The sequence below is a fragment of the Talpa occidentalis genome, unplaced genomic scaffold (assembly GCF_014898055.3).
Source record: "Talpa occidentalis isolate TD23 unplaced genomic scaffold, MPIMG_talOcc4v2.1 talOcc4.8, whole genome shotgun sequence".
In the NCBI taxonomy this organism is placed as follows: Eukaryota; Metazoa; Chordata; class Mammalia; order Eulipotyphla; family Talpidae; genus Talpa; species Talpa occidentalis.
Window position 1 is genome coordinate 69,692,392 of NW_023605194.1, and position 16,841 is coordinate 69,709,232.

General features: G+C 43.8%; 1 protein-coding gene across 5 annotated transcripts; it reads left to right on the forward strand.

Moving 5' to 3' along the window:
- Nucleotides 1-604: 604 nt before the first annotated feature.
- On the forward strand, nt 605-16,214 carry ANGEL2 (angel homolog 2). 5 transcript variants are annotated; one of them, XM_037497565.1, is made up of 9 exons: nt 605-774; nt 2,395-2,720; nt 6,975-7,228; nt 7,876-7,945; nt 8,961-9,382; nt 10,516-10,642; nt 11,077-11,134; nt 14,070-14,233; nt 15,784-16,214. In XM_037497565.1, the coding sequence occupies exons 1-9, from the start codon at nt 674-676 to the stop codon at nt 15,933-15,935; spliced, it is 1,674 nt and encodes a 557-aa protein (XP_037353462.1). In that variant the 5' UTR covers nt 605-673; the 3' UTR covers nt 15,936-16,214. The 5 variants fall into 5 exon arrangements, with proteins under 5 accessions (XP_037353462.1, XP_037353464.1, XP_037353466.1 ...); XM_037497567.2 differs by having other exon boundaries at nt 606-733; XM_037497566.2 differs by lacking the exon at nt 605-774 and adding an exon at nt 978-1,927.
- The last annotated feature ends 627 nt before the right edge of the window (nt 16,215-16,841 follow it).

Here is a 16,841-nt window from a genome sequence, read left to right on the forward strand (position 1 = left end):
GCGAGGTTCTACGCGCCCCCCGCCCTCCCCTCAAACCCCCATCTCCCTACCCATTGTGGGGGAGAGATGTCCTTTTATAGGGTGAGGAAAGGTAGGGTGGGAAACCGGGTTTGCAGGGCAGGGGAAAGAAAGGTTTACAGGGCGGGAAAAGGTTTATTGTCTTTTTTTTTTTTTTTTTTTCTATGTGGGCTTCCTCATTCCTGCCCCCTGCATCAACCTTTCTGTAAGTAGAAGTGTATTCTGTAGAAAATGTTCCCGCAAAACTAAGTGCAAATATATGCGGCAGGGCAGACATGGCTATTTCTTCTTCTCGGGCATCCACTCTTTGAGTCTCCAAAGATTATTATAAAAATACTGCCAAAGAATGTTTTTAGTCTTATTGCTAGAGCAATCGCACTGCACCCGCCGGCCTACAGGTGATTGTAGCCTTAAATTTCGTCTTTCCGTTGCTTTAGGGCAGAGGGCGGGAGAGGGAGAGGGTGTGCCCTCTTCCAACATGGCGGCCCGGGCTTCACCCGCTGCGCGCATGCTCTAGGACGGAAACCGAAGCGCCGAGTGAGGCCGTGGCGGACGCAGCGCCAGACGGCCCTGGGCGCTCCCAGCATGCCCTGCGGTCGCCGGAGGGCCGACGTCTAGGAATGGGGACGCCGGGGGCGTGTGGACGCGTCGTCAGATGCGGGGTCCGCGCTTGATTCCGGCGCGCGCCGAGGGCACGATGGAAGCGTGGCGCTGTGTGAGGAGGGGCTACGGCCGCTGTGTGGTGGGGCGAGGCCGGTCAGTAGGGCTGGGCGGCGGGGAGCTCGGCGGGGAGGAGGGAGAGGAGGTGCAGGGGCGGACCGGCCCGCGGAGCCCGAGCCGTCGGAACCGGCGCGCCTCCTGGCCAGCTGGGCCGCGGAGCCCAGCACTCCCGGCCCGGCGGCGCGCTCGCCTTCCCGCCTGCGGCGGTGGTCTCCCAAACTTCTATCGCCCGCGGTCCGCCCGGCCCCCTCACCGGGTGCTTGAAATCGACCCCCTTTTCTGGCAAAGAGCGGTGGTGCGTGCGGGCCGGTTTAGCATCGCCCGACGCCGAGTCAGCCAGCTGTGGGGCGGGAGGTCCTGGTGTTTGTATCCTAACGCGCGTAAAACGAACCCCGACATTGCGCCTGCAGAACGTTTGGTGGTGGACCCCTTGTGGGAAGTCCCCTTTGTGCCTCCTTGTTACGGGTTGGGTAAGTGATGGGAACGCAACCCTGGATGACAGTTCAGACCAACATTCTTGAGCACCAGTCGGGGTGCCAAGCTTCGTGGGGAGGACCCCTAATTGACATGAAAGAGAAAGCCTGGGCCTCGGAGGAGCTCATCCTCTTAACCGAAAAGAAATCTCCACCAGCAGCTGCAGATACAGACAATCCGTCTTGGAGTACAAGCTCAGTATTTCAGTACAGGAGCTTATTAGGAAGGAAAACGAATGGAGCAGGCACCTAACTTCCTGGCGTTCACCCTTGCTACAAAACAGGGTAGAAGGCCCACGTCATGTGTTCACAAACTTACCATTAAGTTGAATTAAGAGAGCAATTTGAGAAGCATAAACTGCAAAAATATATAGCAAAAAAAAGTTCATGCCATTACAGTGAAAAGACCAGAGCATATAAAAGTTACTACATTTGAACAAAATTCCTTAGTGACTAAGAAATGCACCTTTAATGAATTCTGAAGAGAAGAAACCCTCCTCTGAATCCTAACATTTTGTCAGGAGAGTATAGTAAAAGAAGGTGATGTTTGAGCAACCTGATGACACTGCTTTGGAGAGACTGGATGGGTGAAAATGGTGCTGTTGGACTTGGATTGTTGGTGCATTCCGAGGAAGCAATCTCTGTCCTCTTTGGTTTCCCCCAAGGAACAACAAACTTAAAGAAGAGAAAAATATCCACCCAAAGTTTAGAGAAAGGTACTTAGTAAAATTGTGACAGGTATTTGTTCTTTTACCTACCTAGATGCTTGGAAATGCTGAACTCGCATAAAAACCTATCCAGAAATAAATCCAAGCCAGAGTAGAGACTCTGTATTTAAGTATTGTGTCTGCTGTGGATTTTGTCCACGAATTTGTTAAGTGGTAGAAAGAGACTCTGAATACTAATTTGTTGACTGATTCATTTCTCCATGGACTCTTTGAAGCCTGGAGGAGTCTATCTTAATTAAGTGTTTAGAATGTTATTGATTTTGTTTAGGGAGAATATTGAGATATTGCTGTTAATAGTTAAATCACAGCTGCTCCCCTCACCCCCACATCCTTCAAAGATTTCAAAGTCAGATTTTAAATATTATACATTCTCTTCCCTTGAGGAAACATTTAGATTTTATGTTCTATAGCAGAACAAAAAGTGGTGCCTCAAGGAGTGTATTTCTTTGTTTTAGATACCCCATGCTACCCCATCACCAGAGAAGTCTGGGCAGAGACTGGACAGCACCGTGGGAGACTCTGCAGAGGGGCTGCTGGAACAGACACCTTTCTAGCTGTCTGAGGTGGCCTGGACATTACTCTCAGGCCCCTTACCCGTATTTGAGTAGTAGGCATTTTTCACTGCACTGGAGGCCACCTTGTTTATTTGAGTCTAGAAGTCAGTTTCAGTGCTGGAACTGGAGACCGGACACCCTCAGCAGAACAGCCTTGAGTCATCTCTCTAGTCACGTCATGAACTCTGAGGGAGGTGAGCCTTCATCGAAACGAAGGAAACACCAAGGTAAAAGTGACGTTGATCTTGGTGCAGAAATAGACGCAAGCCATGGCTAATTAAAACTTTCATATCTAATCCTTAAGAAAATCTGTGGGTTTTACAGGCATTTGGTGTTTATTTTTAGCCAGTAGATTTCTGCTAGGAAAAAGGAAATTTTTCTTAAATGAAGTCTTTATCTTCAATTATGTGGTTTTGGAAGTAAAAATAGAAATGACTACACAGAGAATTAGATTAAGAAAGAATGCAGAATAGATTAAAGCATTAAGAATAACATTTAAATCCAGTGTTTTCCAAAGTTCCTTAGACTTCTTCGAAATTGGTACATATATTCTTGGATGTCCAGATTTTTTTTTTTTTAATTTCATGTTTTCATTTTTAGTGCTAACTTCTTTGTAAGACCAAAAAGACTCTCAAATAGAAACAGTCAAAAATGCAAGGATTTTCATACAGAATTCCTTATTAAACCTGCATTTCTCAAACTGGGGCCTATAGATAAGATCTCAAGTCTGTAGGAAGCTTTATCTTTTAATAAGGAGACCACACCTTATTCAGCTTTGAGAAACATTTTCTAGCTATGTTGATCATTTCCATTTTTGTCATCATCTTTTTACTCTAAACAAGTTCTTAGGCTTTCTCTGTGCTGCCAGTCCTGTGCACGCCACCCACCACGATACCCCCAGCTCCCCAGGTGTCCATGTCTAAGTGGAGTTGAGATTGTCTTTCTTACTGGGCAGTGGTTTTCAGTGAAGATTATTCCTCCGAAGATACTGGAAAATAGGTTGTGCGAGTTAATGTGTAGGAAGCTGGCAAGTTTGGCGAAGGAAAACCTCAGAGCCAGTGTTGTCTCCGAGTCAGAGCTAGAAGGTTAGTTAGTGCTCGTTGAGGTCCTCTGGGTGCTCTTTTACCTGTAAGGACTCTGGTCTTCAGTTGTCTTCCAGGCAGCGTTTTTATTTTGTTTGTTTTTTAAAGATTTATTTATACTACAAGAACTGGGGTCCATGCCAGAGGTGCAGGGGGTGAGAGGACTCACCAGAGACAGAGTGGGGGCAGAACAGGCAGATGGACTGAAATGCACTGCTGAGGGGAGCAACGGGGAGACAGGAGAGGTCTGCTGCGCCATGTCAGTCACCAACCTGGCTGGAGATCAAACTCGTGCTGCAGTGACTGCAGACAGCTTCATCGGCTGCGTCTTAACCCTTTGCACCACTAGGGAGGTCCCCAGGCAGCATTTTTAAACCACTGTTGAGCTATGTGTCTGAGTTACTGCACCGAGAACCTAGTAAGAAACAAATCTATTTGAATAGAACTTCTAAGCACTGAAGAATGGAAATCACCTTATACAGCACTTAAGCACACCTTATGCTTATGAACAGATATTTCTGTGGGTAAATAGTATATTTAGTGGCATTAAACTTTGTTTCCTGAGAACAATCCACATCTGTAATGGGGGCCTTAGATGCTCTCCTCCGAGTGTGCCTTGCTGGTCGGGTTAGCACCCCCTTCTGTCTAGGCTTTTTAGAACTGCTTGCTCTCAGAGTGGTGTGCCGAGGCGTGAGCCAGGCCTCTGCCAGGTATTATCATTCCTGCTTGAACATGTTGCCCACTTCAGGGTTTCCTAGTGTAAAATAGCACCTGCTCTGAACACTTGTGAGGCTACAAGGAGCTATGTCCAGGGGCCTGACACTGCTGACTCCATAGTAGGTACACAGAACACCGAAGTGCTATCTTCCCTTGAAGGGATGGGGAATTACATTTACCTGCTGATAAACTTGGACTGCAACCTGACTCTCTATATCCATTCTTCCTAGGTATGGGAATAAGGAAAAGGCTCTTCGTTAAGCCACTTCCAATATCTCACTAATACTTTTCAATCAAGAAACTGCATTGCTAATTTGCCTGTCATTTTCAAGTGATATTTGAAGGATTTGTGTCATGCAATCATGACTTTTTAATTAGGCACCCTAAAAACTCGATCAGGTCTCTTGCTTAATTTCTTTGATTCATCTGTCTTCTCTGCTGTGATCACCTTGTTCCTCATGACATGGAAGGTATATAAGCTTTTGTGAATTTATGTTCTGACTGTATTAAAGCCAAAAGCTATCCCCTCTATCAGTAGTTTCCAAATCATCTTCCATGGAACCCTAGTGTTTGAGCCATTTCTGTATGTTCATTGAAAACAAAAGTGGTTGTCATAAAAGGCTTGTTTACCTCATCATCCCAGTCTAACCATACCAGGGCAGATGTGCTGATGGGCTGTCCATGCTCAAGAAGTGTGACAGCAGCCCTGTTAATCAGGTAGCCTGACGGTCTCAATTATTTAAAAAACTGGAATTGCAAAGAGAATTGATTTACAAATCCTCATTGCCGGAATATAAAATCACTAGTGCATTTGTGCATCTTTACGTATATACGTTTTGCAGGAAATTAAAGATGAAGTTTTTAGATCTTTGTCTTTGATGTTCTCACATGGTGGAGACTCTGGGGCAGTGCTGTGACTTTGACGGCTCACATCCCCTCGGCACGACTCAAGCCCTTTCCATCCTGTATGCATGTGAGCACTCAAGGGTTTGCAACAAAAACCACTGTAGACAGTCCCCAATTTATGAATGAACTGTGTTCTAGATCATTAGTTCTGTATTCCCATAGAATCTATTGCAAATTTCAAAGTAACTACTGAGCTAAAACAGCCTTAGTTCTGGGCCCCTGGGGGGTGGGATGGCCATATTCAGTGAAGGATAGGGAGGAAGTAGTTTCCTCCCTTTCTGGAGCATAGGGCAGGCTCTAGACTAAATTCTGCAGTCATTGGAGACTTTGGTTAGGGAGATGTTCTTTCTTCCTTCCACCTTTTTCTTTTCTCCTCAGGCCCCCTGCCTACCTCACTATCCATAAAAATCATCTTCCTTTTATACCCTTTGGCCATATTTTGTGTCCTCTCAGTACAGTAGATATCAGCATTCAGATCTTGAGGAACACAGTCTTGTTAAATTAATTCACCCCAGGGGGTAGTTTTACTTCATTAGCATTTTATAGGGTATGTTGCTATCCTGATTATAGTTATGTTGTCTATGTAGAAGATTTGGAAGAAATCTTCCACCCACTCAGAGAGCTCCTCTTGAAACTACTGGCAGATTCCTTTTAGTCTTCCTCTCACCCCCACCCCTGCTATACAGAATATTTTCCCTCAATTTAATTTTTAATTCATTGAATTTAGGTATCGTAATCCAGTGATGTGAAAGCCCTCAAGCAGGAAGAGAGAGGTGGTCCAGGCCAGGGCTGTGACTTCCTGTGTGATCTTGTTATTGTTGGAGTCTACTCCAAGTCTGTTTTTCCAAGTTTTTCTCACTTGTCATTTTGCCTTTCTTTTCAGCTCATAGATTCTCAAAACATTCCACCTTTCTTCCCAGGTGTCCATGGTTAGTGTCCTCTAACCGAGTGAGGGAGAGGTGAGGTCAAAGTGAATGTGTCCACATGGTAGTCATTTCTAAGTTGGGGACTGCCTGTCACTTAGACTCCCATGCTGTTTGTCTTTCCATCGCCTCCCCAGGGCACGTGATGTCTCTGCAGCCTGTGGTTGCCGCACACTGGCCTGTGTCAGGCAGCATCCAGCAGTTAACCACCTTTCTGTCCCTGTGGTGCTTCTAATTTTTGCTTTGGTGAACATCACACATGGTCACACATGACTTTGTGCACATAACTGTGGTGTGCATTAAAAAGATGACTTTGCTTGTGTTCACATCAGTGTTTCACTAAGTGTACTTCCCTGTGTTGCCATCACACACCCTGCGTTCTTGTCTAAACCATAATTCGGAGGTAAGAGTTGTTTCTGGAACTTAATCATTTGATGATCTTAACCTTGCTAATAAGGAATAAAATTCCATGTCAAACCATCTTATTGAAGAGTCAGTTGTGACACACAGATGTGTCGTTATGGTTGTAAAGTTGCTAAGCGTCTGTGGCAGATCCACTTCTTAACCATAACCACCCCTGGAGTCTCAGTTTCCGAACACATACTCTCAGCCTCCAGAATGACTTGCCAGATCCACTGTTCGTACCTCTTGGTCAGTCAGTATCTCATTTTACTGCCTTTGTGATCAAATTGGTGATCCCCCACTAGCCCTTCGGGGCTACATTGCCATTTCCTTGGGGAGAACATCCTGTCCATTGCCATGAGAATTGTTTAAAGGCAAGAAAATTCTTCCAAACAGGAAAACGTGGTCTGATTTTCATTAATCCTTTCTATTGTGTAATGTATTTTAACAGGCATTATAAAACGGCATTGGGAATATATATGTAACCACAATAAAGAAAAAACGAATGTCCTAGAAGACATAAATGACTCGACATGTGAAGACACTGAGAACAAGTTTGACTTTTCAGTGATGTCCTATAATATACTTTCACAAGACTTATTGGAAGATAATTCTCACCTGTATAGACACTGCCGGCCGCCAGTACTTCACTGGAGTTTTAGGTTTCCCAATATTCTGAAAGAAATTAAACATTTTGATGCAGATGTAAGTGCAAAATATCTTCAAAATTCTTCACACAAGAAAAAGTTGGGTTAAATGGTTCTTTTGTGATGTACATGGTCTAATCCCTGTCATTTGTGGGATAAGGAGAAATGTTTAAATCAGTGATGGAATAGTTTTTAACAAGGCGTCAAGACTTCTGCCAATTCATTTGCCAATAGTGGTTGATAAATAATCTAACTTTCTAAAAATGATCCTAAAAGTAATAAGTATTGGTTGGTTTGTAACAGAGACAGCATAACACAGTGTCCAATAAATATATGTCCTTTGATTTGCAATTTAAAGAAATGATGTGAAAGTAAGTCTAGATGAAGGCATCAAAGAAATCACCTCTTATGAAAGGACTAGAAAGATCTCGTACTAATGAACATGTAAATTCAGGAAACATATCCTGACGTGTAAATTTAAACTACTGCTTTTGGGAAATAGCAGTTTGGGACAGTAAGAGCATTTCATGAAGGACTGATCAAATTTGGAAAAATTAATTTGACAGATCTATAACAAGAAAAAAAGATCCTAAGTCTGATTTCAGTTTTCATCAAGTTTTTAGAAGCCTGTTTTTAAAGATGGAAGCGCCAGTGAGTTTCTTGTTTTCACCTTTGTTTTAATTCAAGGCATTTTTCTCTTCCAAGGTACTTTGCTTGCAAGAAGTTCAAGAAGATCATTATGGAACAGAGATCAGGCCGAGTTTGGAATCGTTGGGTACAGTGTAACTTATTTATTAGCCAATGAGACTTTGAGGATTTGTGGATTGTGAAAGCATAATTGCTATCAAAAATCTGTGGTGTATTTGATCCAGAAATCTTAATTTGAAAGAAGAGTTAATACCCATTTCAAAAGGTTAGGAAAAAGTTGACATATTTCAAATGGAAACTTGGGTTGGGACCTCATTTTCATGCAGAGGAAAGGCGAGTAAGGTTCTCTTAATAGCTTCCTTTCCAGGGGCTACTCCAGGTTCTGGGTCAGGGGCCTTCTCTTAGTTCATCTTTTAACACCAGTGTCCACAAGCACCTAACCATGGAAGCTAAAGACCTGTTTGATGAAGTGCACTTCTCGAAACAGGCCATCTGTTTGAGAAATGCCAACTACTTTGCATTCATCGAGGGAGCAGATGTCCGCCTCGGGCCTGCTATGTGCCATGTGCCGCTCTGGGCAGTGGTGTGGCGCTGAGCAACAACAATAAGAAGCACATTCTTAGCAGAAAGACTGCTAAGAAGTAAATCATGCAATAGGAGAAAAGCAGGAAAGTGGGATTGGTCAGGTTTCAACTTGAAATAATCAGAGGGGGTAAAGGAACAATCCATGCCTAGAACATTCCAGACAGTGGGAAAGGCCTGGAGGCTGGTGTGTGTGGAATGGAGCAAGGTAGGGGAAGAGAGGCAAAAAGCTTAGAGATGTTGGGGGATTTGTCGCTTCTCTTATTGTTGTTTTTTGTTTGTTATGGTGTGGAGGAATATATTATTGGACCTGACTGTCTTAGGTGAGACTCCCTTTACGAGGCTGGAAATGAGAGTTATGCAGGTGGTACTGCAGGTAGCACATCGAAGACCTGCCAGGCCCAGTCCCACGCTTTTGATCCCAGCTCTTGCTCACCTTAGTAATATTCGGCATAAAACTCTTTGGTGAACGTTGCTCAGAACTGTTAAGAGAGCTGCGTCTTGCTGTGTGGCATGTAAGGACAAAAGTCCCTCCTTTTAAGCTCATTTCTTTCTTTTAGGTTATCACTGTGAATACAAGATGCGGACGGGAAAGAAGCCAGATGGCTGTGCCATTTGCTTCAAACATTCTAAGTTTTCCCTCTTGTCCGTGAACCCAGTGGAGTTCTACCGCCCCGACGTGCCTCTCTTGGACAGAGACAATGTTGGCCTGGTGCTCCTCTTGCAGCCCAGAAGTGCCAGTGCTGCCCCTCCTGCCATCTGCGTGGCTAACACACACCTGCTGTATAACCCTCGGCGAGGCGATATTAAACTGACCCAGCTGGCGATGCTCCTGGCAGAGATGTCCAGCGTCGCCCGTCAGAAAGACGGTGGGCTCTGCCCCATTGTGATGTGCGGTGACTTTAATTCTGTTCCCGGTTCTCCGCTCTATAGTTTTATAAAGGAAGGAACATTAAATTATGAAGGACTGGCCATAGGGAAGGTAAGTGAGGGCTCCGTGGTGCCCGCCGCGGGCCAAGCCGCTGGGCCACACTGCTATGAGCCCAACACGGTGGCTGTTCGGAACCTTGGTGACCGTCCCCACACCAGATGCCATGAGGTCCACGACCACTCATAAGAACTTGTATTCCCTTGGCTGAGTTTCATCTTTTCCACCTACTCCTGGCAATATTCTGCTTGGAGAGGAATTAGCCAACAAAAAGTCCAAAATGGGGGAGGAGAAGTGCAACGTAAGCAATGACAGACACAAACACTTGAGGACTAAGGAGCTGCTCGCAGGCGCCAGATGCGGTGCTGGACGCCGGTGGGGCAGCTAAGGTAGCAGCAGAATAGCTGTTTGCTATTGACTGCATGTTTACCTTCACCTAATGAGATTTTAATTATGCAACTTGGTTTAATTTAGCCCGTATTTTTATTTTCACTGTGCTTTATTCTAGATCAGATCATTTGATCTCTACTACATTAAACCAAAATAAGCTCTCCACCACTGAGGTTTTTAAAGATTTTATTTTTATTTATGCATACAATACCTGGGTGTAGGCCAGAGGTGCGGGGGGTGAGGGCAGTGAGAGGATTCACCAGAGACACAGTGGGGAGCAGAACAGGCGGATTGACTGAAACAGTGCTGAGGGCAGCAGCAGGCAAGACAGGAGAAGTCTGCTGCACCCTGTGGCTCAGCTCCCTGGCCAGGGATCAAACTCAGGCCACAGTGGCTGCCGACAGCTTCATAGTGCTATGACTTAACTCTTGCGCCATCAGGGAGGCCCCTCCACCATTGAGTTTTGAGTGATCATTTAAAATTCGAGGTCGATCTCGCTTAATATTTTCTTTACTTGGGAACTATAATACAGACAGCAAAGAAGTAGGAGGGACTATATTAGTCTAAAACTGGAGATCATTTAGATGTCCAAGTTAGAAACATGTCAAGATACTCATCTTCATGTCAATAGTAAGTGCTTTCTGAACTACATTTGAACATGATTTATAAACACAAATTATACAACAAATAAAGAGTAGTACTTGCCATTTGGATTCCCTTTTACTTAAGACAAGAACTTTTCAGTACATAAACTATTTGATCTATTCACTTAAGATACCTGTTGAAATTTTGTTTAGGTATCTGGCCAGGAACAGTCTTCACGGGGACAAAGAATTTTATCTATTCCAATTTGGCCCCCAAACCTAGGTATCTCACAGAACTGTGTGTATGAGATACAGCAGGTTCCAGAAGTAGAAAAGACAGGTAAGTGTCTGCAGTACACTTTGGCAGTCTTTTTTATCATGGTGCTCCCTCTGAAGAAGTAAAACCACAATTTTAAAGGGTACCACCACAGGGATGAGTCTTCATATATAAAAATAGTTCGTATATAAAGTTGATATAAAAAATCTTCATAGATAAAAATTACCCCATTTTAAGTTTATCCTTTTGAAGTTGAACTTCCAAAAGTATGTTTGCATGAGTTCCTTGCATGTTGCTTTGGAAGTGTTTAGTTTTATTTTTGCAAATTCTGGAGAGGCTATCAACACATAGATTCCAGGATGAAAGATGTAACGGGGCATCTAAGTTCTGTGTGGCTTCTGTTCCCACACACTCATGCCTGGAGTCAGAAGACTGCTCTGAGGCAAACTAGAACAAAGCATGTTGTCATATTAATCTATTTCTCTTGGCCTGTGCAGACGGTGATCCAACACAGACACAGCTGGATAGACCTGAGGTCCTGGTGACAGCCGAAAAGTGAGTTCTGGAAAGAACCATACGCACTTGCTGACTAGTCAAGTAAAGAAAATCATTTCTCAGAAATCACCTGAATGAAAATGATTTTCCACGCGGATAAAGAGTGCTGACTCTAAGTCAGATGGACCCACATTCCATTCCCAAACTTCGGTGCTTTTTTTTTTTTTTTTTTTTTTTTTTTTTTTTAAAGATTTATTTATTTATTTATTTATTTATTCATTTATTTATTTATACAAGCATTGGGTACAGTCAGAAGCGCGGGAGGGTGAGAGAATTCACCAGAGCCAGAGCGGGGAGCAGAGCAGGCAGAAGGACCGAAGTACGCTGCTGAGGGGAGCAGCGGGTGGCAGGAGAGGTCTGCGCGCCATGTGGGACCCTCCTCCGGTGGCCGGTGGCCGGGGAGCAGCCGGGGATCGAACTGGCGCTGCAGAGGCCGCGGGCAGCTTCGTAACCCAGCGCTCAACCGCTGCGCCACCGGGGAGGCCCCAAACTTCGGTGCTTTTTAACTCTGATTTTCAATAAGAATTTTACTAACTATGAGGGTCCATGTAATTAGAGGGTTAAATGAGACAGTGAGCAAAGGTCAGTGCCAGATTTAGTATTGCCGCAGCAGCTCCTTGACAGGACAGAGCATGTCCACTTACCCTCTGCAGTGTGTCCCCATTTTTTTTTTAAGATTTATTTTTACTTTTTTTTTAATTTTATTTTTTTAATCTTTTTTTTTAATTTTTTTTTTTAAGATTTTTATTTATTTATTTATACAAGCACTGGGTACAGTCAGACGCTCGGGAGGGTGAGAGAATTCACCAGAGTGGGGAGCAGAGCAGGCAGAAGGACTGAGGTACACTGCTGAGGGGAGCAGTGGGTGGCAGGAGAGGTCTGCGCGCCATGTGGGACCCTCCTCTGGTGGCCGGGGAGCAGCTGGGGATCGAACCCGTACTGCAGAGGCTGCGGGCAGCTTCGCAACCCAGCGCTCAACTGCTGCGCCACAGGGGAGGCCCTATTTTTACTTTTTTATGCATGCAAGACTGGGGTACAGGCCAGACGTGCAGCGGGTGAGAGGATTCACCAGAGGCAGAGTGGGAAGTAGAACAGGAGGATCTACTGAAATCTGCTGAGAGGAGTAGTGGGGAAACAGGAGAGGTCTGCTGCGCCATGTGGGTCACCTCCCTGGCCAGGGATCGAACTCAGGCTGCAGTGCTTGAGATAGCTTGCTAATACTGAGACTTTAACCCCTGCGCCACCGGGGAAGTCCTGTGTCCCCATTTTTTAAAGAAACTTAGCATCACAGAAAAATGTCAAATGTGAAGAGAGGACTTAACTACATTTGAAAACAATCTGTAGAATGATCCCAAAAGGAACACCCAGTAGAAAGGAGAATTTGTGCTTTTGAGCTACAGGAAGAGGTCCTGGCGGGAGGGACGTGAAAGAGTACGGACATTTTATGAATGAGAAGTGGCTAGTAGGACTGGTTGACTTTTGTTATAACATTTGAATGTAGGGGCCAAGTTAGAATCATCACTCATCCATTTTGTCTGCTCTCATTCTCACTTCATTTTGATACCTTGTTTTTAGAAAACATCTCCCAAATAAGCTAGTGAGGAGAATGCAATTTTTTTCAAGTTTTAAAAAGTATTTGATAAATCATGTTAAAACTTTTCAAACATAATAAAAGTTCCCTGAATAGGATTAATAAAAAAGCTTGTGTGACTAATAAATTCTTACTATGAGTAATCTAAAATCTTTATAACAAAATGAGGTGTAAGAGGAGACACTTTTAAGTATCTTTAAGTACGGTGTGTTTACATGCATGATTTATATCTGAGAACTACACAGTTGATAGCTCAGTTTGCAGAATACCTGCTTTACATTTAACAACACTGTGTCCTTAGACACAAAAAGCTGCTACAGCTTGGACGTGAGGACCCTGGCACTGACATGAGCTCCTGTTAAGCAGGGGCTACCTCTTGGCCTATGTATCCTCAGCTCCCAAGATAGCTTCTGGAACTTTGTCAATGTTTTGTAAATGTCCGTTGGATGGATTTTAAAAGTTTAAGTCTTATTTTCCTTTGTGACATAAGAGATTACTTGTTTTAAATAGAGGTAATGTTGGTTTGCCACACTGTATGTGATTCAGAGGTGTGGGACTCCAATCTTCAGATGTGTGTCTCCACACAGCCTCTCCACCTCTGACATAAAGATTCTCATGCTCGTGCTGGGTTATAAGTAATGGTCCATGGATCTGTGATGGGAGTAATGGTAAGACATTAAACAAAACTGTCTCACTTGTAATAAGAATAATAGAAGAAAAATACTACCTCTCCCAGCGAGTCTGACTGCCTCCAAATGGCAGTCCTGCAGGCCACTTTGATTTTAACAACAAAACCAAAAAAACTTCTGTTTTAAAATACGTGTTCAGGGCCTCCCTGGTGGTGCAGGCGATTGAGCGCTGTGCTGTCAAGCTGTCCATGCCTCTGCAGTGTGGGTTTGATTCCCAGCTGACCAGGGAGATATCCACGTGGCATGGCAGACCTCTCCTGTCTCACCCACTGCTCCCCTCAGCAGTATATTCCAGTCAGTCTGCCTGTTCTACTCTGTACTGTGTCTCTGGTGAATCTTCCCACCCTCCCGCACCTCAGGCCTGTGCCCCGGTTCTTGTATGCATGAATAAATAAATCTTAAAAAAAAAAAGTAATAAATAAGTAAATAAAAATAAAATACATGTTCACTGTAAGTGGGGGCTCTTAAATGGGGAATATTGAGCTGGCCGCTGTGTTGATGGGGTTTGGCTCTCACTACGTGTGTGAAGAAATGCTGAATCACAACATGGTGTATTTAAACAAGCTTGCCAGGAAATGAAACAATGCTTTAAATAAGAGGACTTAAAAAATTCACGAGAAACTTGAATCCTAAACACTTTTTCTTTTTAATTCAGATTATCTTCAAATTTGCAGCACCACTTCAGCTTGTCATCTGTTTATTCACATTACTTTCCTGACACTGGAATTCCAGAAGTGACCACCTGTCATTCCCGAAGTGCCATAACTGTGGATTACATTTTCTACTCTGTTGAAAAAGAGGATGTTGCTGGGCAGCCAGGTGTGTGATCTTAAACTCTGCACGAGGACATGGGTCCTAAAGCCTCAAGGCTAGGGAGCTAACTAACATCTAGCTGAAGTCCCAGATTTAGAAATTAAGGTTTTCAGATTGGTGATATGCTTGACAGATGGGTGATATGTTTGAGTAAGTAGAGTGTGTCCCCCATGCTGGCCTAAACTCCAGTCAGGCTCTGCCCTTCCAGTTCACCTACCATGGATCTTCCGTGTCCTCCCTGGGATAGTGTCTGAATGTACTGGGTCTGTGGTCCTGGCCCACAGCCTCCGGCTGCCTCAGGTGCAGCTGCCCTCACACTGCAGTTCTGTCACATTGACTCTGGAAAACTGGGTCTTCCTGAAAAGAAAAAGTCTGGGACTATGTCCAGAGAGTAGAGGTGCTAAGACACTTTTCCTTGTATGATTCAATGAAAAATCAGGTTTTAAATATTAAAGAATATAAAGTGGAAAAGGAAATGGATTTTAAAATAACCAGAAGTCAGTAAATACTTAGAAAATTTTGATAGTCCCAAGCATGGACAGCTGTGATGTCTCCAAATTTCCCTTCCCTTTCTCTCTCTCTCTCTCTCTCTCTCTCTCTCTCTCTCTCTCTCTCTCTCTCTCTTGTGCTACTTTTCTTCTTGTCTCTTCCCTTCTGTTTGTTTTCCCTTCCTACTGAGGTTACCCTCATCTGTAATCCTCAGGGATGACTTGCTTTTTCCCCACAAGTTCAGCACTACAAAATAGACTTCCAGGTTTGAATTTGTAGTGATTATGGTGGCTGTTGTGCTGGGAACATCCACTAGGTGGTAGTAGTGCACCATGCACCATGATCCTAAATGTTAAAAGAGCGTGTTGTCCTATTGCATGGTACCAACGCTCTGCACCAAACTATACTAATTTAGTCTCTAGTCATGGTATAAACTTCCTCCTCATCTGTGGTGGGTCTTTCTGCTTTTATGCAACTGCAGGATGGTTGGTGGATGAATTTCATATATAGTTGTCAATATCAAATTACTTTTCAGCATTCTTATTTTTATTCTCTTCCTATAGTATATTGATATTTTTCTTTAAAGACTTATAGAACTTGAAACAGAAAAAGAACCTGGGAACTCTCTGGTGGCCTCGGGGTTAGTCTCAGCACTATCACCCCTGCGGCCTAAGTTCGATCCCAAGCCAGGGAACTGACCCACAGCGCAGCAAACCTCTCCTATCTCCTGCTGCTCCCCTCAGCAGTGTATTTCAGTGGATCCACCTGTTCTGCTCACCACTCTTGTTTCTGGTGAATCCTCTCGTGCTCCCACCCCACTTCCCCACCCCCCATACCGCTGGCCTACACCTCAGTTCTTTTATGCAAAAAAAATTAGGGGGAAAATTCTCAAACTGCTGTGTATTTCACATTTTAACTGTTATAGCTCAGTAAATCTTTAATTATATTCTAAAAATTTTCACATTAGCCATCCCAAGGATCTCAAGGTCTGTATTATATATAGAAGAATACGTGTGATCTGAAATAACTGCCGACAGTTTCATTATGCATGTGCTGCTTTAATGCAGGTGCTGACGTGGCTGTGGTTGGTGGCTTGAAGCTTCTGGCTAGACTGTCCCTCCTCACAGAGCAAGACTTGTGGACCGTCAACGGGCTTCCGAATGAAAACAACTCTTCCGACCACCTACCTTTATTGGCTAAGTTCAGACTTGAGCTCTGACGCTTCTGTGATGACATACATACTTTTCAAAATGTTTTCTTTTTCAAAGAATAGGAAACTGTTTTTAAGAGTTTGCATGTTGCTTATTTTTGCGCTGTGGAGCCTCTGAAGAGGTATGTTAACCGGTTGAAACAGATCAGAAGAAGAAAGTTTACAACAGTTTTTTAATAATGAAAAAAATATTTTCCTGATGAGTGAGATCTAAATGTTCTTTATTGTAAAAGAATGTAAATATTTTTTATTCTTTATCTCAGTAAGATTGACAGTGATTTTTAAATATAGTTCATCTTCTTTAGTCCTCCTAGTAAGGAATTCTATTTCATATTTTGGCAAGCTTTTCAGTGAGTCCAAAGTATCTTTGAGTTGACTTCTTGCAAAGCACACCTCCTTCCCCCCATGGAAGCCTGACTTCATTGGGAGAACCATGTTTGTTGACCCCTAGTTAATTCATCCCCAAAATCATTGTATCATTTGTAAGTGTCCAGCCAGCCATTGTAGTATGTTTTTGAGAGGGCTTGATACGGTACACACTACTGCTCTACCCATGTTGTTATCTTGAGCCAAGTGATACGCCTGTATTAGGGAGATGCGGGTCACTCAAGTAGGCCAAGGCCTTACCCAGTCCCGCTCTTCCATCCGCATAGGATGCTCAGAGAGGCAGAGACCAGGCTGGTGCCTATATTTCCCTAGCAACTCTTTTTGTTGGTTCAAGAAAAGACTCTTGGACTGAGAAAGAGGTATTATTTTATGGAACCTTTGCTATAGAAATTTATTAGGAAACTTGTCTTTGGGACAAGTGGCAGCTATAAGATTATTTTTGTTTCACCTCTGAAGTTTGAGGAAGCCAGCAAAACTCTAGTGGGAAGATACCAACTTGGAGAGCAAGTTAACACTTAATAGTAACGT